The sequence below is a fragment of the Toxorhynchites rutilus genome, chromosome 2 (assembly GCF_029784135.1).
Source record: "Toxorhynchites rutilus septentrionalis strain SRP chromosome 2, ASM2978413v1, whole genome shotgun sequence".
Classification (NCBI taxonomy): Eukaryota; Metazoa; Arthropoda; class Insecta; order Diptera; family Culicidae; genus Toxorhynchites; species Toxorhynchites rutilus.
In genome coordinates, this window is record NC_073745.1 from 188,264,349 (window position 1) to 188,286,636 (window position 22,288).

Genomic DNA, 22,288 nt, shown 5'->3' on the forward strand with positions numbered 1-22,288 from the left:
GAATCTGGACGAGAACAACGGAGGTTCCCGAAACAGACCGCCTTGATACCTTGGAAGCAGGGTTGCCAACTATAATTTTCAAAATTCAGGAAAAATGATAATAAAAATCAAGAAGAAATCAGGATAGCTCATAGTAGGATGCCTGGGAAAACAAAAGCAAGCAATTTATTATTTTATATGATTTCACAATCTTTCGTCATCTTTCACGCAGCTTAAAAATGCTATCCTCCCAGATTATGTTTGCTTTGTCGTCAAAAACTGTTCAAGATAACAATTTGTCGTGATGTCAGAGAGGCATGAATTTTGACGTTGTCCTGATGGATCGAGATGCCTATATCATTGGCTAATTCTGAAAATTTGTCCTGAATCCGCAATACTATCCACAATGTCCATTCATTACTCTCTCGCTGACGAAATTAAGCTACGTGTTCTGTCATTGAAAATCGAAAATCATAATGGATTGTCATGTATAATAATCAAATTTTGAACTTAAAAACAGGAAATAGGTTATATATGTGGTATAACCGCAAGATTGACGTAGGTCTATCGTTGATTAAGTAATCATTTGTTTGAAGTTGAATCTGAATCCATTGTGAATGAATGAATAAATGAATATTTGGGGGACTTCGGAAACGAGAGCGTTACGTTGTAGGCACAAGGTTTTATGCATCCTATATTGGATACGAAAATATTCTACTGATGGGGAAGAATAATCTTCAGAAGATTTCCTGTTAATTGCACTTGATTGAAAAACCACAAAACGAAATGCATTTGATCGCAGTATTATATGAATAGAAAACATTAAAATAAACTCTTTCGCTAGAATGTAATTTTCAATTCCAAGGAGAACTGGCAGATTATTTTGGTGTGGTTTACTATGGCAATTCGGAAGGCAAACTAGAAGCGAATGAACTCTCTGAGTTTGAAACTTTCAGCGACTGAGCAATAATCGATGGAAAATTATATGATTTTCGCGATGCGAAACATTTTCCCTTTTTAAATTTTATGCATCCAATATTGGATACGAAAATATTCTACTGATGGGGAAGAATAATCTTCAGAAGCTTTCCTGCTAATCGCACTTAATTGAAAAATCACAAAACAAAATGAATTTGGTCGCATTATTATATGAATAGAGAACATTAAAATAAACTCTTTTGCTTGAATGTAATTTTCAATTCCAAGGGGAACTGGCAGATTATTTTTCAGCAACGATGACATCCTGCCGGATTCTTCTCGATGCTCGATAACCACCAAACGAAAAGAATTGCACGCGTGTATGTGTGTGTGGTGGCTACTCTGATGCCTCAAGCGGAACCAATATTCGATGCTGTTACTTTCTTGGTCACCTTTTCAGTGGCATCACTCTCCTCCTGATGGATTCCCTTCTGGTCTAAGGTGCACAAACAGGCTCTTGGTGACACCGTTCATCAGCGCTTTCATGATGAACGAAGTTAGCTTCGCCACAACAGCGACAACATGCTCCAATCGCTGTTCAATTATATCTGAGTGGATTTCCGAGCGGCGCTCGCTTATATACCGATTGGTGATTTCAATAGCCTGTTTTGCAATTTTAAGGCTATTGAAACAAGTTTTCTTCGTCCCGCCCAATATTTGTTTTTTTGTTATCAATACCTTCAAACTTTCACGTTTTCTTACTATGAGCAAGTTCATGGGTCCAATCGCAGAACTGTTCATTGATTGAACTTCTATTCGACCCCATTGAATTTACCTTTTACTATAAAATTCCTAGTATTTCAAACAAAACTCATCATTATAATATCAGATTGTTTTCAGACACAATTCTCGTTCAAGATTTTTCAACCACTTGCAAATAAGAAGTTTCTCCTTTACATGGAATAAATATTTTATACAGAAAATATGATAGTATAAAGACAGCCCTAAATCGGACAATTCCTTCCTAGAGTTCTGCTCTTATCAACACATCCGGTGATCCTTTTTATTTGGTATAGATAGAAGAAGATATAGGAGTGCGTTTCATCACATTGAAATCCATTCCCAGTTTCGAACAAAGATCAATTTCGCTAGCGCAAACATCAAATGGACTAACAGCACTTGTCACTGCGTAATTGTAAAACATATGGGAATTTAACTTCCCGAATTTTCCTTTTTCCCTTCAGAGTTTTCCGAAAATTTTCAATTGTCATGTTTGGTTGAAATATGTGTAATATTTTTATGGGACCCCCTCTCCATTCCAGAAGAGGGAGGGTGTCATACCATTATAGAAACATTTCTCATACCCAAAAACCCGCACATCCCAAATTGTGCTGGATTAGTTCTCGAGTTATGCAGAAGTTTTCGTTTCGTTTGTATGGCAGCCCCCCTTAGAGAGGGGGAAGGAGTGTATTCACCATAGAAACGTTTTGTGCTCCGTAAAACCTTCACATGCCAAATGTGGCTCCATTTGCTTGATTAGTTTTTGAGTTATGCAGAAATTTGTGTTTAATTTGTATGACAACCCACCCTTAGAGAGGGGGGTGGAGAGTCTAACCATCATAGAAACATTCATTGCACCTTAAAACCTCAGTATGTACAATTTGGTTTCATTTTCTTGATTCAAGTGAAAACTTGAACTACGTGTTTTAAGCACACAAAAATTATTTAGTAATTATTTTCATTCAAAATACAACGATTTGAAACTGCTTTCGGGCGGACTAGGCTGATAGAGAACCTGTAGTCGACACCAACTTCAGAGATTAATAAATGTTGTGTATCTCTGATAACGCAAATCGCTTCGGGATAGATAATAAATGGAAGAAAGAAATACAAATACAATACAAAACGATATACAAGTGTGAGCCGGAGGTTTTCTTATTTGTAGACTATTATAACAGTTCTCATTACCGACAGTATATTCATTACGGATAGTTTTTATTCTGATAGAGTAAAAAGTGCAAAAATTAGAATAAATCAGGATCACTTCAGAAAAATCAGGAGTAAATAGAGTGCTTGTCAGAATATCAGGGATCGAGCCAAAAAGTCAGGGAAATCCTGAGAAAACAGGGAGGTTGGCATCTCCGCCTGGATGTGAAAAAAATTTGGAGGGAGGTGCTCTTATTCCGAGCATTTGATTGTCCGTATTTTGTACAGTAATTTCGCAGGTTTATGTTAAGGATAGGTTAAGTGGGTAGGTTTTAATAATTGAAAAAAGTTAAATGTCTAACATTAAAAATTAAAAAAATTATATCATATAAATCGTGCATTTAATAATGCAAAGCATTATTAAATTATTAAAAAAGAACACAAATCGCGCAATATTTCTCTCTCTCTCTCTGTTTGTTTACATTACAGTTTCTGGATAGACAAGCGATGAGAGCCAAAAAACAAAATTGCCCCTCTCGCGACCGATACACTACTACGCCTCTCGTATTACATTACCTATTCGCCTATATATCCGTTTCGCCCGTCCACAAAAAAAACCATTTGACCAATTGCTTTTGAAAACAGTATATTGAACAGTAAAAACCTGCATTTAAGATTTGAAAACGTTTCTAAAGTTACAATCGAAGTTCTTCTCAACCTATCCTGTTGCCCCAGTTCGCTCATCCTAAATGTGCGTTGAGGTGTTTCTAATTATCTCCACTTGAGAGCAACAAATGCGTTGATATAAAATCTAAATTGAGTGCTAATAAACACGGTGACACATGATGATAAAAAATAAAAATCACATAACGTAAAACTATATTTTCGAGCCAAACCTAGTTGCTACTAATCAGCATCAAGAGTCTAACATTAAATTCAATGTCCGTTGCAGGTTTGGCACCAAAATAAGCACATACCTTTTTCAACACATTGCACCCGCTGAACGTAATATTTTGTGGTGGAGAGCACGGGAAGTTTTCCTCGACCCATGAAACAACTTTATCGGAAACAAACGGTGGTACGGTAACGCCCCATAGCACCTTCGGATCCTCGTCAAATTCCGGAGTCACGAGATCAAAGTTCTGCTTGAATGTTGAGTTGGAAGGAGACAATGGCTCGGCCATAATTTGTTTTCATAAAACGAGACACTGCACCACCGATAATTACACATCCATCAACATGATTGCACAGAACACGGACGATAGTACTATGCGGGAAATCGATCCGAGTAAACAGGACAACAACGTATCTACTACTTCAAAGTATCCCCATTCCCATCGCACTTCCTTGTGGATAAAAATATCACCACCAAAATACAACTCAAGCTGATCAGACGCGGGAAAGCCACACGATACCGAGCCTTACTGCAGCAGCAGGAAAACTCGAACTGCGAAAGCTTTGGGTAAATTCAAGCGAAATCCTTATATGTGGTCTCGACCTTGTTTGCACTCTCTCTCTTCTGAGAGCGGAAAAGAGTAAAACCATCCAATGAAAAAGCTCACTTCACATGCTTCAGACTGTGGAAATGCACTTGGCTAAGGCCTAAGCAAAGCTTGAGTGAGTTAATAAAGATACCGTGACGTCATCCTCATAAAAAGCTGTTTCTCAACAAACAGCAGGGAATGTTCTTAATTTCGCAGTGTCGTAGGACAGTTCTCATCAGACATTATAATGCAAACGCGATTTTCCGCGTTTTTACTATGCTTAGCACGCAATCTCAACAAACTCTCTCGAGAAACGAAAGATTATAAAATGCAAATAGATTGATTATCAAGTGGACAACAACGATGAGCTTTCGATAAAAATGTTACACAACTAACGGAAGGCATCATAAAAAACCATGTGTAGTAAATCGAAACGACATAATCGTTCGCAACGTAGCAAAAAAGTGTAATCTATAAAACATTGTACATTCGGTATCTCATCTGAGTAATATTTTTCACATCAACATCGATAGGTGTTAATGCTCCCATAAAAAAGGAATGTAATCATTCAATATAATTGTCTATTGTTGGAGAAAATTACCCAAACACAAAATACACCATTATAGCTACGTTAATAGGTTTCACTCATCCCTTATGCTGTCGCTTCATATTCGTAACCATAACTATCCATCACCAAACATAGATCGGAACATCCATCGGAAATTATTCAACATCTCCATTATGATTTTATTTGTAATGTTAATCATAAGTAGCTTCACGAACTTAAGTTTCGTTTCACATTAATTTTGTAATAATTCTAGTTCATGTTGGAGATATTGGAACATCGTCTACTCCAACCACAAAGAATACAGTAGAACCTCGATTATCCGCTAAAGCAGGGTTTCTCAGAGTGGTCGATATAGACCCCTAGGGTCAATCTCGGTTTCCCGGGGGTCGATACAAACGAAAGCTGATTTTGGGGGTCGACGAGGTCTAGAAATCGACCCCTATTAATTAACACAAGTTCTCATTTGAAATTTTCGACATACTGTCTAAGTTGTATCACGTGAATCAACTTGTTATAAGAATGACTAATATTTTAGTAAAATATATATGGTTGGGAGAAGAGTAGTCCATTATTTTTGCGTAAAATTCAGAACTATATTTGAGATATTTAGGATTGTCCGATTAGGGGCACATATGCACCGTTTTGTTGTCATTTTAAAGGTAAAGCTAACGAACCTGGCACCAAGTGATTACCACCTTTTTCTCGTGTTGCGAAACATCCTGAGTGATAATAGATTGGGATTAAGAGAAATTGTGAAAATCGAACACTATAGTATTCGCCAATAAAAACCAAGACTTCTATGAGAGAAACACTCAAAAATGATTCTCTTGAAGCCCCATCAAATACACAGTAAAACCTTCCTGGCCGTTAGTCCTGGTTTGGCCACAGTTTGAGCTGCCTCACCATGCTTTGACCACGATCTTTTTCGCACAATATTGTCGTAAATGACTTATTTTTAATCCGCAGTCTCTTTCCGTTTAAGAAATGACTCGATTTCATTCCGTTTGGCCAAGGCTTTGCAGATGGAAATTCGATCTATCGTATTTTTGGTGTTAATTGGTGTGGCACTCAAACACCGAACATCTTTGTGAATCCAGCTTTGCGCAAATAGTTTAAAACTGTTTTACTGTCGATATTTAGCTCCTGGGCGGGTATCGACACCATAAACACCATTTACAATATCAGTGACTTGGTTTGCATTATCAAAGAAAAACTGTAGAATGTACCGAATTATCTCTTTGTTGACTTCCATTGTTAACACCCTGCAACTGACAACTACATGGAACAAACACTAAACAGCAAAAAAATTTTTAGTGTTGAATATCACCATGACCACGAGCATAACCTTGAAATTGTTTGATCGACACGAGTTGTTTGATTGATACTACACGAAATATCGAACACTACAGCCATCTACCGATGAAAATAACAGATTTCTTGATTCCCCAACTCAATATTATTTTTGTACTTTTCAAAAACTCAACAAGACTCATCGACATAAGTTCATACATTAATACAAGATTACAAAATCGCCAAGTAAAAAAGCGTGAACAAGTTCGTGCGAGAAAATGTGTTTGTCAACAGGTTTATTCATCACACTGAATTTTTTATGTTTTTTATCTTCACTTAAGTATTTGCAAGCAATCTGTATTTGTGAGGAATTTGTATTAATAATTGTTAACTACACTTGATAGTCACTGAATTTTATGTATGTTTATTTTGTTGAGAAAATGATGCCAAGTCACTGAACCCTTTCTAAGGCAACTATATCGTCACCCACAAAACATTTTTTTTTCGCCGCACTTGGAATATTATTTCAATATATTGCTTTACCAAAGGCTTCTAAAGGTATCTGGTAATACACCAATTTTTTAGGGATGCTAAAAGTTCACGATATTAATTTGCGATTCATTTTTATGTAAAAAACTGAAATTTTAGGCCGCAAATTTTGTTTAAATTCAATCAATATGCAACAAATTGATAAGTTTTTTTCACTGTAATCGTTCTAATAGGACCTACTGTGTAAGCTCATGCAGTTTTTTCAATAAAACAAATGGTTTATTTGATGAAAAATTAAAATTATATAAACAATTATTTTTTTGGTTGCACGAGAAATCTCGCGTAACTTTTGAAAAGGTCCTATGTAACAAATGTAAACAAATCGAGTTAATGGGTGCACGCTATTAGTTTTCAATCATTGAATGCATTACAAAAACAATCGTTCACGTATCTATCTTCTTCATCTTTTAATCGCCGATGCAAAAAATATGCAATGTACAGATTCGGATTTTAAGCACTCGGCTGTTACTTCAGACGCCTCTTTCCTCCGACGCTCGAAACGTCCGAAGTAGCAAAGCAATCAAAACAACACGAAGTCGTACTTCGGTCGTTTTGAGTTTTTGTTTCTTTCAGGTGTTGTTATCTATGTCAGTGCAATTCAACGAGTGATGACAATAATAATCTGTCTTTAGAATGAAATGCCGATGTTTCGATTGTTCTTCAGTAGTTAGTTTTAAATTCTTATCGTGAAACGTAATATGTCCAATGTGCAAACAGGGCCAGTCAAAACGTCCAATGTAACATTTTTCGCTCCGAGGCTACAAATTTAAGCTCAAATCACGGAACAGCTGTTACGATTGGTTTTTCAGAGTTATTATTGACTGCTAGTGGTAAAAGTAGTGATAAAGATCGATACCTTTTAAGACAATTCGCGGAATAATGTTCGGGTCTTCAACTTCATTTTTCTCGAGTTGACGAAAATGTTACATAGGACCTTTTCAAAAGTTACGCGAGAAATGTTGTTTTGATTTTTTGACAATCAAAGGCGCAACAAAGTGAACTAAGAGCAGCGACAAACAGTGTTTTTGGGGTTTATGGGCAGTGCCTCCTATAATGCCATCATTTTTTATCATAGGTTTATGTTCTCTATAGCTTGAGTCGATTCCTTGCCTAGTTTCCACTGCCTTCTAAAGGGTTCATCAACAGCAAAGTTTTTCAAATATTAAGTTTTTCTTATGATTGGAGAAGTTTGGCCATAAGGGTCTGTGCACTTCATACTGGAAAAGGGGTCTTTTGCACAAAATAGTTGAGAATCCCTGCGCTAAAGCGAGTCACATGGTAATTCTATAGGCCTTCCCGAAATTTGTCAGTGAGTGGTAGGTTTTTACATTATCTGACCACTGATGGATAGTTTAACATTTTCCTGTTTTGATAAAACATAGTTTTAATTCTTAAATATCTTTTTTTCGTGTTTGGGTTAAATTTTCAGACCTTTATTGCGTGGTCAGTGGTTTTCGTTATGAGCGGTGACCTTTCCACTCATTTCCACGGATAGGTGGGGTTCTACTGTATATAAAAATATATAATGGAATTGTTCCGCACATTTCAAGAAATGTAAAGATACCCATACAATGTTTAAATAATTTATTTCGTCAAAATATTTAAGAATAAAAACTATGTTTCATCCAAACAGTCAATAACGACGTCACCAGGGGAAGCGTTCCGTAGCGTGGTTCGCTTGCGATTATCATGAAAGGAACACTTGTTAGTGGGAATGGGTAAAAAAATTAGAATTCACTGTGGTGAGTGATGTGATTTTCAAAAAGTGAACTTTTCGACGAAACGAGATTTCGAAAATAAAAATTACAATCTCACCTATCGGTAGCGGGTGCAATGAAACCCAATGCATTAAAACCAAAAAGATCGCACACATTTCTTATCGCGCTAGGCTCTGATGTCCTTAGATTGCAGTGTAGAATCATAGATAAGCTTTAGCCACGTGTTGTATGTGGTGAATCACAGATAGGTAAAGCGATAGGTAAAGAAGTTATATACGAGCATTCATAGTTTAGATTTAAATTTACGTTAAATTTAAATTTAGGGTGGATTTAGGATAGAATTAAATTGCCAAGGGATCTGATTAAAGGAAAGGAGTCTTTGGAAATGTGTCGCTACGAATACTTCCGAAAATCCTATCCGAGAGTTCTTCAGATTTAAGTTTTCCAACGTTCGTCACAATAGTTGTATACTTTGTGCTCGGAGTTCGTGAAGATCTTGTACTCGTTTATCCTCTCGCTTAGTTGATATTCGATAGATTAATAAGCTCCCGTTCGTTGTTCGTTCGGTCATGGTTTGGTCATGGCTTTTACATTATCTGACCACTGGTGTACACGTTCTTATAGATGGATAGATTAATGAGTATTGATAAAACATAGTTTTCATGCTGAAATATATTTTTTCGCGTTTGGAACTCATTTTTAGTCCTTCATTGCCTTGTCCGCGATTTTAAAAAGGTTTTTTTTTCAATGTACCTGGGAGAATCCACTTTGCAAATACATACAAGTATGGGTATTTTTGTTCACACCAAAATGTGTTTCTCTAAGATGGATTTCAAAACAAAGATGCCTGGGGGAATGCGCATTGCAAATATATGCAAGCTGCGAGTTCTTTGTACTCGCTTGTCTTTGTACAGACCGGATGATGTTCCCCTAAAACGTAATTCTAATCTGAGAATCCTGGGAAAATAGTCACTTCAGATACTAGAGGTGAATGAGCTTTCGCGGTTCGAGAACTAACATATAACATGAGTAAACATGAGAGATGCAATAATTTCAGAAGGAAATGTAAAATACAATGATCGTTTGACAATTCTTCCGTTCACATATTTTGGTAGTCCTAGGCATCATATCAAACGTAAAATGGCGGTCATCAAATTCATTATAACAAAGAACACAATCTATTATAATGCATGCATTGATCTTACATGGCAACTGTTCAAACGTTTTACTTACAAAGCAAACATTCAATCGATAATCTAATCAATACAATACAAATGCTTACTAAAACAACTGAAGCCCCACGTCAACCTTGCGGTTCTATCATAGATATAACCCACCCATGTTTTTATTTTAGTGTAATACACAAAATTAAGATCTCTACTGTCAACCAATGGACCGTTTGAAGCTAGCGATTGACCAGAAACGTTCAGAATTGGCCAACAGAAGAGACTGTGTGTTCCATCAGGACAACGCGAGGCCACACAATTCCAAGAGCTTGATTGGGATATTTTAATGCATTGCCATATAAGCCGAACCTGGCACCAAACGATTATCATCTTTTCCTTGCATTTCAAAATTTCCAGAGTAATGAGAAATTGGGATCAAGAGAAGATTGTAAAAATCTATTGCTAGAGTTTTTCGCCAATAAGGACAAAGACCTCTATGATAACGACCGCCGCGCGGAATAAGGGGGACTATGAAGCTACCTTTAGAATCGCAACAAATTTTACAACAAAACGGTGCATATTCGACCCAAATCGGACAATCAGAATCATATTAAAAATCGTTTTAAATTTCACTCAAAAATAATGGATTACTTTTTCTCCAACTTTATATATCGGATGAGTGCGGCACGTTGGAGACTTATATTAGACGGGCTGCACAATAACCTCACTCAACCAACACTTCATTTGTTCAATGTTTTCTAACAAAACGAAGAACAATCCTAAATATCCACCGAGTCGAACGTGATTCGAAAGCTTCTAATCTTCCTTTATTTTATAAATGCTTTAAGGTTGTTCCTTTCGCCTCCAGTCCTGGGTTTCCATATGCGCAATTCCAAATGAAATCGAACTAAAAATGCCGGTTTTAAAAACTTGTATTTTTGATTTGGACGAAAGTTTGTATTCCGTTTGGGTTGGAGGGAATATGAGTTTTTCACAGCATTGGAGAATTTTTTGACTCAAGTGTAGCTTTTGAAAAGGGCGTTTCGATTTTAGTAAGAGAAATCTTTGATAATTTATATCTCAAAAACTATGAGTCGTAATGTCGTAGAAAGAGTGAAAAGAAAGAGTTGATGTTAAAATGTGAAAAAACATATACCCTGATAAAAACAAATTAGTACTCTTTTTTTATTTACAAAAAAAACTTGAGTTTGCAAAATCAAAAATACATATTTTTTAATTTTTTTTAATGTTTTCATATAAAATAGAAGTCATGTAGAAAATTTAAAAAATGAGTCCAAGATGGTCAAATTATTCTCGACGAACTTTGTGGAACTTATGCCATTTCATTTTCAAGGGGTCATTTTTTCACATTTCTGTAAAACTTCGCAGTCGTTTGAAAGAATTTGGTATTTTTTATCGATCTATAACATAAAAAGTAAAATGCCAATTTTGGCGCTTGCGTCACTTTGCGAAATCACGGCAGTAATGTTTTGCAATAAAGAGCAAAATTACCACTTCAGACGAAAATCTGAGACTGCTCAATTCCTCATTCGGATGAATTGAAGTAAATGTCGGACGAGATCCAACAGCTGCACTCTTCTAAATTCTCCAACGAAACGCATATTATAATAAAAAGTCAAAACATCCTCGCATAAACTGTATTTGCCTCACATCGGATAGATTCGGACGACATTATCTTATTTAACACGGATGTTGTCAATTGCATTTTGGATGGGAAAAAATTGGTGCTGTTCATGATTGTTACAATCGGGTTCTCAACTACGTTAGCCTGCTCGCCGTATGCTACAAAGTCGGACTTTTCTCCCTGATGCTTTCTCATGCTCCGCTCAACGGCGACCTTTTGAAGAAAATAATTGGAAACAGATTCTCGCATACTTTGATGGATGTACGCCAATCGGTTGTGGAAACGCTTTTTTCAAAAATGAAGCCGATCGCAATGTTTTTCTATCATTTGTACAGATCATATTAAAATTAACGTAATGTACGCGTATGCTGATTATACATGCAATTTTGCGAAAACTCTCGTACTGAAAATTCTTCCTTCTGGCGCTTGCGTCACTTCGCGAGATTACCTGAACGTATAATTGTTGTTGATGGAAGGTGCATCAGTTTAACTCGTTGAAGTTTTGAGAATATTTTCTCAATTATTATGGTGACTTGACTACCTGGGTCCAAAAGAGCTTTGATGACATCGTAAATTTTTATCGATACGAAATGTCTGTTATAATACGGTTCCCAGCAGTCGGAAATACTTTGTTCTGTGGGAAAAGAATTCACGCGGATGGGGGTTGATAATCGGCGATTTTCGGTCGTCTGTTAACCGTTTTTTCGACAGTTTTGTTTCGGGTTTCGAAGCCGTTGAACCCACATACCATGCAGATCAAACCTTTATATTGCCTACATTGTTCGAGAGCATGATTGCTTTGTCTACAATACAAACACTCATAGCTTCTCGGAGGACAGTGCGAATTGATCAATGTTTCCAGAGTGCGTGTGGGTTTCCAGGGGCCAACTCTCGGATCTTCTTTCCCCCCTTTAGTCGCGTATTGTGGTGAATGGAATTTGATGTGATCGTTTTGCGGTTTATCTTCATATTGCTCTGAATTGAATTTAAAATGATCATTTTGACTATTTTGTTTTTGTTTTTTTGATTGTTTTTTTTTATCTGTATTGAAGAAAAACTTCTCATCTGTCTTGCGGCTAAGCTGATTGTTTATTAGTTCTGTGGTTTCTTCTGAAATCGCATGAACCGATTTATCAGTTCCAAAAACCTTTGGAAATAATGAAAAATTCGAGGCGTCTCCTATATGACCTGCTTCCTGTAGTTTCTGTAGGCTAGCTACTGGTTTCCACAGAAGATCTTTCTTGTAATCAATCCTCATGTTTCTTTTAAATATATCTAGTTTTTCAAAATCATTCATACGAACGGTCATCGACCTAAACATGCTTTCCATTCATAAAAGAATTCTTGGTTTTATTTCGTTGCTGTCGTCGTTGGTAAATTCTACTACGTGTCAATGAATCCAGCTGAGGATGAACGAAGGATTTACGAAGTTTATTCACCAGGTGTGGCCAATTCATCAAACGTCCGGCGGATCTCATGGACATATACCAATTCAAAGCAGGACCAGTAAAAAGATGGAGCGCGGAGTCAAATAATTCAACTTCAGAAATGCGTTCTGATAGAGTCAAATGTGAAACTAAAACTAGAAACTAATTGAGTTTCAATCCTTGGTCAGTACCAGCGTATTTATCTAATTTCCACTTTGAAACTGGTTATGATTTCTAATGAGATTGAAAATGTTGGGGTTCAGACAAGACTTGTCTGTAATTGACTCGATTGCCTGATAGATTTAGAGTATCATATTCCGATGGATTGCCGTATCGTGACGTGAAGGTATTTGTATTGTGACCATACTTATTTTGATTCGGTGATGACGCTGAATTGTTCATGGTTCACAACATTCATCATATCGCGGATCTCGGATTCCCGGATTTTTCGGATTTTCGGTGGATGAAATGCTAGTTCCTGATGTGTAAATCGGAGTATTTGTCGTTAAGGTTACATTTATCGGATACAACGTGACCACCGGTACAACGCGGGTAGTGTATTCGAAGTGATCAAAGAAGTCGAACTGCTATTCGGGAAACATGTTGGGTACTCTCTTGGCTGAAACGATTCTGAATGATAAGGAACTGAGTTCTTTGGAATTGTTCACGTGTACGCCGTAGTAATTTGTCTGCTCGCTTCATTTGCGTTCTCAGACAAGAATGTGCTTCTGTTTTGGGTGTGAGTATCATGGAATCCTCGTAACAGGTACATTTCGTGTTGGAGCATTAATAAAGCATCCTTAACTGGGGCTGTGTTCGCTGTATTTGATTCAATCAATCCTAATCTCTACAACGGATTAATTATATCTGTCTCATTCACTGAAAGAATACCATTATCTGAACGATTTGGCTCGGGTAAGTATTGCGAAGTCGATGTTCGATCATGCATATTAAACTGACAGGTCACATTATTTGCGGCAGAAATCTGCACCTCGGTACTCTGGGTTTGTTGTGCCACAGAATCACGTTTCTCATAAAAGAATTTGTTTAAGTATTGCAATATTTTTTCCAACATTCTATCAAGCTGATAGTTTTCATGCTGTCCCACGTAGCTTTTTAACAAATGTATGCGACTTCCCAAGTGCAGTAACGTTGACTGGCATCTGGGAGGTAGATCCTTCACAGTTTGCTTTACTAATTCGTCAATCTCATTATACTTTATCTCACACACTTTCATTTCTTCCTCCAGATCACGCTTCAAATTTTTCTGACTTTCTAATTTTTTTTCCTTCTGTTTTAATCATTCCCTCAACGACCGTCGCTTCCTGGCTATGGATTTGTCATCCGAGAAAACTATCTCCGGAATCTCTAGTTCGAAATCTAACTCATCTCCATTCAGATGATCCACTATGATATCATAAAAACGTTTATTCAAATTCCCCATTTTTATATCTGTATCACAATCTTCCATATTATTATGCAAAGGGTTTGGTGCCAAATTCGGGTTTTCCGAATAATTCAAATATTATGACCTTCTAAGAACGAAGTCAAGCTTCGTTCTAGAAAATCATGAGTGAGCTCGGGGAGCTGGTGAAAGAAATATTCTGAATCAGAAGGATTCAGAATCTATATCATGTGCAGACAGAGTGGACCATGTATCAATCATTTGGATATTGAACTTAAACAATTTTCCAGCGCCGAATTCAAACTAACAAAACTTTTTCTTGATGCTAATAGGTACCTTGTTGGAATGTACTGAACCCGCTAATGTAAAATGTGCGCGTTCTGAGTATATTTAAAAATTAACATGGTCCACTCTGACTGAACGAATCAGTGAAAAATGCTGATCTTCAGTGTGAAAAATCGCAAAATGTACTATTTCACAAGTACTAGTGATACACGATGAATTCGAATTCGACGATCTTATAGACGAATATTGTCTAAGATGATTGAAGTTCATGCTTCAACATGTTTGCCGTGCAAGCATATTCATTCATGTAATAGATGGCAGAGCTATTATGCTGAAAGCAACCAAATGTTTATGCATTTCCAACCTCACACTCCTTCTCGCTCTAATTTTCATAACAGAATGGCACACTTTGACTCACAACTGTTAATTGATTGAGAAATATTTCGAAATTGTTCAGTTATAGTGAACCAAATCTTTAAAAAAATGCTTCATTTGGTTCAGCTAGAGTGGACCATGTACGTATAGGCAGCCAAATAAGTGCCTTTTTTGGCACGATACTTGATGTTTTCTACAATTATCATACGTCAAAGTATTGCCAGAGAGTAGATAACATTATAAAATAATATTGAATGAAAAAACAGGAAGTGGGTTATATCTATGGTATAACCGCAAGGGTGACGTAGGACTATCGTTGATTTAGAGATCATTTGTTCGAAGTTGAATCTAAATCCATTCTGAATGAATGAATAAATGAATATTTCGTTACGTTGGAGGCACAAGGTTTTATGCATCCAATATAGGATACGAAAAACCTTGTTCTGAAGAATAATCTTCAGAAGCTAACCTGCTAACTGTACTTGATTGACAAATCACAAACCCAAATGTAATATATGGATATTTTATAGATAGAAAACATTAAAATAAACTCTTTCGCTTGAATGTAATTTTCAATTCTAAGGGGAACTGGCAGATTATTTTCCAGCAACGATTAGATATTTCCACATTTTCCTCGATACTGGAAGCCCACCAGTGGTTAATACTAACTCGATAACCACCTTTTAATAGTACTTGATTGAAAAATATTTGGTCACAGTGTTACATGGATAGAAAACATTCAAATAAACTCTTTCACATGAATATATTTTGAAAATTCCCAAAGGAACTGGCAGATTATTTTCCAGCAATGATTAGATCTTTCCGGATCTTTCTCGATGCTGAATGGCATCCTAACGGAAAGAGTTCTGCGCGTGTATGTGTCGATCCTTCGCCGTCCACCTCTTCCAGCACGTTAGGCAACGATGTTGTCTTGTCGATGTCCTCACGAAAAATGAATGTGTCTCACCACCAGAATATCGCTTAAGTATGCTTTTTGTGTGTGATTGAATCGAGAGAAGGTGTGGTTTACGATGGCAATTTGGAAGGCAAACTAGAGGGGAATGAACTCTCTGAGCTCGGAACTTTCGGCGACTGAGCAATAATCGATTGCGGGCGCATACAATATTGGATACGGAAATATCCTACTGATGGGGAAGAATAATCTTCTGAAGCTATCCTGTTAATTGCGATTGATTGAAAAACCACAAAACCAAATGTATTTGGTCACAGTGTTACATGGATAGAAAACATTCAATTAAACTCTTTCACATGAATATATTTTGAAAATTCCCAGAGGAACTGGTAGATTATTTTCAGTAACGATTAGATATTTCCACATTTTCCTCGATACTGGAAGCCCACCAGTGGTTAATGCCAACTCGATAACCACCTGTTAATAGCCGCGCGTGTATGTGTGTGTAGCGATGTCTTCCCAGGGAACCGTTTGTGGCATCACTCTCCTCCTGATAGATTCCCTTCTGGCCTAGGGTGCACAAACAGGCTCTTGGTGACACCGTTCATCCGCGCTTTCATGATAAATAAAGAGCTTCACCGCAACAGCGACAACATGCTCCAATCGCTGTTCAATTAGAACTGAGTGGATTTCCGAGCGCCGCTCGCTTATATACCGATTGGTGATTTCAATAGCCTGTTTTGAAAGCAATTTTAAGACTATTGAAACAAGTTTTTGGATCAAAAAGTAACAAGTATATAACGCGTAGACATTTTATCTTTCGAATGAAATGTTTATCATACCATTTCGTTCAGTTGTTTAGGAGCTATTAACGCTCAAAATCTCGGTCTCCGGCGTAACGCTTTCGTTTTCGAAACTTTGATTTTACACCCCGGTATAGAAATGAAAGACGTAGTCCTACGTCAAAAATTTGCAGTGCAATGAACTTCAAATTCGTTTTTTCTCGAAATCATAAAAATGTCACATGGTCCGGTCTAACTCAACATCGACCATATACAAAAATGAGACATGTACACGATTAAAATTCGGGTTTGTTGCAGCTGAAATGCTAATGACCCTAAATAAATAAACAAATGGAATAAAAAAAACCAAACAAAACGGCCCTTTTCAGGCCAACAAATCGTTATCAAAGAGTTTAAAGATGTAATTTTTCAAACATATCCAAAATCAACATGCAACAGATAGCCTAACGGAATCTTGCGTCAACTTTGCGGTAGTGTCTCGAAGAAACCCCTCCTGTGACTTTTTGATCACAATATGAACACATTTTGCTTATTTATTGATGAATTCATCTCATATACAGCACAGATGTTATATGCAAATCCACATAAAATACATTTGAAAACTATTCGAGATCCCGTTACAAACGCAGTTATATTATCACAAAATGAAACCACCTGAAAAAGTGCCCAAAGTGGCCCACACGACGGTGCAGTCAACAGAAATTGTTTTACAATTTCAGTCTCGTTAATTTATAGCCACACTTCGTGTAATTCAACAAATATACTAGCTCGAATTGGAACATTCAAAATAAATTTTTCTCTATTATAGTGACTTTCAACACATTTCGGCTGGTTCGTCACTTTTACTTCCATTTTTGGAAGAATGTCGGGAGTGAGAATTGAACTCGTGATCTCTGCGTGAGAGGTATGGATGTTACCACTACGCCAGATCGCCTCCATTCAAAATAAATGATTAATAGAATTTATTTGAACATATTATTTTTTAGATTTGAGGTGAAAATTGAACGAAGGTAATGAAATGGTAATTATCGTTATCGATTATGTCGAAGGTCCTCAGGTAGAAAAATACACTTCTTCAATACCTTCATATTTCTACACACCTTTAACAGTTACTCTTCTAGTTGAATGTTTAGCAAATAATAATTGTTATCAATCGTATTTTTTCAGAACAAATCGTGTTGTTGGATGGATTTAAGGGTGTATCCAACTTACCTTTGGTGTAGTTATATGTTCCATATTAAATACACTGATTACTATCGATTATTTACTCTGATATCGGATGCAAACAGTTGTATATTTCAAACACACTCTTCGTTGCTACAAAATAGCAATTATACTACTCACTGATAACTATAATGCTGATGTTTGCACTGCAAAATTACAATTTTACCATAGGTTCAAATGTTAGCCACAAACAAAACTTTTTTCAATGCAATGAAAACATTCGCACACATGTGAATGGCGTACAGTAGGCAAATGTCATATCGAAAAGATACATTGAAGGTGGGTCAGATTTGTGTTTTGATTGTGAGAATAGAGCTGTTCTGTCGGGCTATCCACGCGCAGAAAAATATTTAGTAATCATGGAAAATTTTATGGAGAATGCTACTATGGCATCGATATTTTGATATAAATAATTTTGAACATTCACGTTTCCCCTTGAATTTTGACATAGGACTACGTCTAACCGGGAGATATGCGGGGTAAAATGAAAGAAATCATGAACTATTCGTCTGTAAGGTCGTGTACACCAGGGCTCAGATAATGTGAAAGTCAAGACCATCCAAAAGAGCAAGTGCCTACCTCTTACTAACAAATTTCGGGAAGCTCCGTAGAATTACTATGAAACTCACTTCCGCGGATAATGCGTACCGCGTATCATCCGCTTGCTGGAAATCGGGGTTCTATTGTAGATCGCAAAGATGTTCGCATCAATTGATAGGAAATATTTCTACACATCTGTTAAAATGATAAAAAAATAATATTTCTTGATATAGAGAATTGAATAATTGTGAAATGTCAAGTATTATCCAAACACGATATGTGCTTCATTTTGTTTGTTCCAATTTGTTTGGTTGCGATCAAAAGAAGCAATCAAAGTAACAGCGAAATACGGTTTCCCCAACAGAAACTAATTGAAGGTGCCAGGGGAAATCTACATTGCAAACACTTAAAGTCAGGAAAATTTTTGTTCCCACCGTATTTCTCTAACACGGACTTCAAAACCTAGATGCCTGGGGAAATAGGTATTGCAAATACATACAAGTCGGAGGTATTTTTGTTCCCTCTGAAATGTGAAAAAGACATCTAAACCAAGGATGTCTGTGAGAAATCGACATAGCAAATTGACATAACAATTGAGAGATTCAAAAACTGCAGAGGTAAATGTAAAATACAGAGAGAGAGAGAGAGAGAGAGAGAGAGAGAGATACACTCATTTCTCTCTGAGTGCGTTTGTTGTTGAGCATTGGAGCCTCGAAAGCAATCCATAATTTATGTTACCACCCGTTACACATTGCGTAGATCAATGGACATTTCGACTGAAGTTCCGAAATTGTGCAAAGCGGTCAGTTAATTTGACGTGAATTAACTCTTTTACTGGACTCTCTAATTGAAAGTCGTTTGCATTTTTTTAGGTGAATGGAAATTTTCCCCTTTCTGAGCGCTTATCGCTCAGTCATTTCTTTGTGGATTTACGGGAGATTTATCCTACGTAAACAATACGGTCATTTCTCGAACACAACCCTTAATCTCTTTTACAATTCTTTGAAATGTACTCAAAATTGTAACGTTTGTGTCAAGGCGGGTAATCAAACTCAAAATTCTGAACGTAAAGAATAGCCAATCCAGTACTGTTCCCGTCCCTGAGCTAAACTACTCCGCTTAAGCGGAGTTGGTTTTAGACCCTTCAAAAGGACCGATGCGAACTAGCGTGTTACTTTCCCGGCTAGCTCTCTCAGGGCAGGTTAAGTGGACGCAAAACCACTTCTGGCACAACTCAAAAGCTCACCTAAACGATTAATTCCCACACACTCTTCACAATCTACGATAATTTAATTCAAGGGATGTTATAATGTACTAATTCATGTATGCTCGGAATGTGTGTGAATATAACATAATAGGGCGAACAAATTCAATTTAGGCTAACCTTTCTTTACTGCTGACAATCAGGTGGCGTTGTTGGCATTGGTTTTAGGCGTCACCAATTAACAGAGCGCTCTGCGATGACGGGTCGTTTATGTAGTGTGCGTAGTAGGTGTGCGACGAGAAGTCCCTAGATGACCCGAGATAGTGATAGTCGATGACGAATGATCACTTCTGGTTGGTTAGGCGTATGCAGCAGGATGATATTATCGATACGCAATTATGGATGCTGACGATGATCGCAAGTTGGTTGATGACAATGTTGGTTACGTGATGATTGTGAAGTCTCGAACTTTCTGGTGAAGGATTTCTGGTCCTCTGGATAGGCGATGAATGTCTGCTCCTTTGAATAGGCGACGAATGGCTGCTACCTTGAATACACGATGACCCGATGAACAACCGTCGAAATAGTCGTTCACTGTCCTCTGTCGAGCTTTGGTTCGCTGGAAATCGTTCAGCGGAATATGTAAGCGCCACGCCCGCTAGATCGTGCTCAGGCTGCAGGCTTCGCAAATGGTCTTGATAAATTGTTCAGTCACTAGCACGTGGAAATCTATCTGGTTACACCAGAAAAAAATAGAAGCAGAACCAAACAAAAAAAAAACTTTGTTTGAAGCTTTTAATCTCCAAACAAACACAACAGATCACAATGGTTGTATAATTAAATTGACCAATTACAACCTATCTGAGTTTATTCGATTAACCGCGATTCGACTCTTTACAAAAGACGGGTGGGTAATGTCGGGGACATAACCGGAGTGACGTAGGACTATACAAAGGGGATAGCTTTTGTTAAATATATATTTTAAATATATTGTTTTATTTTCTTCTCCTACGTGAATACCTACCTATCTACCTTAAAAATGGATTAGTTTACTGTTTACTCTTCATGAATATGTTGATGGTTCTGAAAAGAACCTTTGGTGTTGTGTTTTTGTTATCACTCGATATTCCCATCTTGTTCGGTTAAACCTTCCTGTTTAGCTATTGCGTTTGCCACTCGCCACAGCTTTCACATTTGGAAAATTTCTTCCCATCCAGCTTGTGACATGTTGTTCAGTAAATTACATTTGATGCGACGTGCCGGAGAAACACTTTGCCACTCACTGAAACTAATTGTTGCCTTGATGAGCGCCGAACCGAAGCTGCTCTGTTCTTGATGCGGGTTTTCTGATTGTCGTGAGCAGCTTTGCAAGCCAACTCGAGCACTCCGACGGCCGAAACTCTATAATCGCTGTTAGGTATACTGGCCCAGTTCCAAACATAATCGAGCAGTCATTGGCCCGATGTCGACCGAAACGAAGTAACATGCTACAAAAGTGCTGGAATCTACCTCCGCCTTACCCCCCGCAGGATGCACTATCTATAGTTGAACTATAATTGTATGCAATTTTTTGGTACTGAGCGAAACGGCATCACTGTAGAGATTGCTTTTTCTCTTTCTCTCTAAATTGTCATTCAAAATATAACAGAGAATCGAGAACTAAATTTTGTAAGTAAGGATAATTTTGATATTTAATTATAAAATATAAATTATGTTTCCTTGATTAACTTCAGTAACAAATTCAACAACACGGAGACAAAATACAGGCGAAATTTGTGGTATTGTTTTTGGGATCAGACCAAAGCGCTCATCTCACCATAATCACCAACAACAACTTCAACACGAACGTAACCAATTTGAATACCCGTAAGTATGACTGGTTTTAATTTTAACTTATGATATGAATTTTGATCTCTTAATTTCATTTCAGAATAAAAAACTCATCCATCTCAACAGTCATGATTCCCCACGAAGTTAGGTGTGTCTGCTAGAGGGAACGAAAGGGACAAAAATAATTGAGCCGACTGCGATTCCGATGAAGAAATTTGTAGCTGACGGGAGTTTACTGATGACTGTATAATCGCTGCGAATAGTATACATCAACAGTGCACAATTGTATGAATTTATTATAAATAAATATTTGTAAACAACGCAATTTTTTGTTTTTCTTTGCTTAACATTAAACTTTTTGAAAACACACAGCCATAAAAACGGTTGAGCAGTACTGCAATCGGTCGACGCGGTGCCAGATTGGCACAGGTTTGGCTCGAAATTGGTTGTCGAATACGAAGGGTAGGTCGACAAAATCGTTGCAAAATGGCACGATATCGGTATCGTTGTCGACACCGTTTGTTGGGACCAATTCGACACAACAATGTAGAGTGGGGGTGCTCCGGCACCAATCCGTTCGACCTAGTTACCCTTGCCGAGCAATCAGTGAATGCGACCAACAGGGAACTGTAGACCTGCACGGTTCGAGTGAGACTTTGCCTTTCCCTTAACTTGTCCTCCTTTGTTACGTCCACGATGCCGATGCCGTACAACCACACGGGTTTACGGTTTGAAAGAAAATAAGATATTTTTTTGGGGTCCGCGTGTTTTATACTCTAGCGGTACACACTCACAGGATAGAGACAAATCGGCAGACTCAGCCAGAGGGGGGAGTCCAACGAGACGAACGAATGAGCGTTAAAAGGGAGCGATGGCAACAAAATACATTCATTACGATTTGTTCGCTCGTTGGATTCAAATGCAGACTAAAAAGGGTCCTTTTCAGGATCACAAAATTATCTTCAATCTAAAGAGTTTATTGTTTTGTTATCACTCGATATCCCCATCTTGTTCGGCTAAACCTTGCTGTTTAGCGATT

The 22,288-nt window shown here is 37.4% G+C and overlaps 1 protein-coding gene across 3 annotated transcripts in view; it reads right to left on the reverse strand.

Annotated features, from left to right (window-relative positions):
- Positions 1–17,925, reverse strand: part of LOC129769273 (myotubularin-related protein 8) — a 51,959-nt gene extending 34,034 nt beyond the window's left edge. The window contains exon 1 of one of the 3 annotated variants that reach the window (XM_055771401.1): positions 17,664–17,925. In XM_055771401.1, coding sequence (XP_055627376.1) covers positions 17,664–17,687 — 24 coding nt within the window. In that variant the 5' untranslated portion in view covers positions 17,688–17,925. Of the gene's footprint in view, positions 1–3,800; positions 4,276–17,663 lie in introns of those variants that run through there. The other 2 variants (XM_055771399.1, XM_055771400.1) reach the window with 2 other exon arrangements.
- Between the last annotated feature and the right edge of the window lie 4,363 nt (positions 17,926–22,288).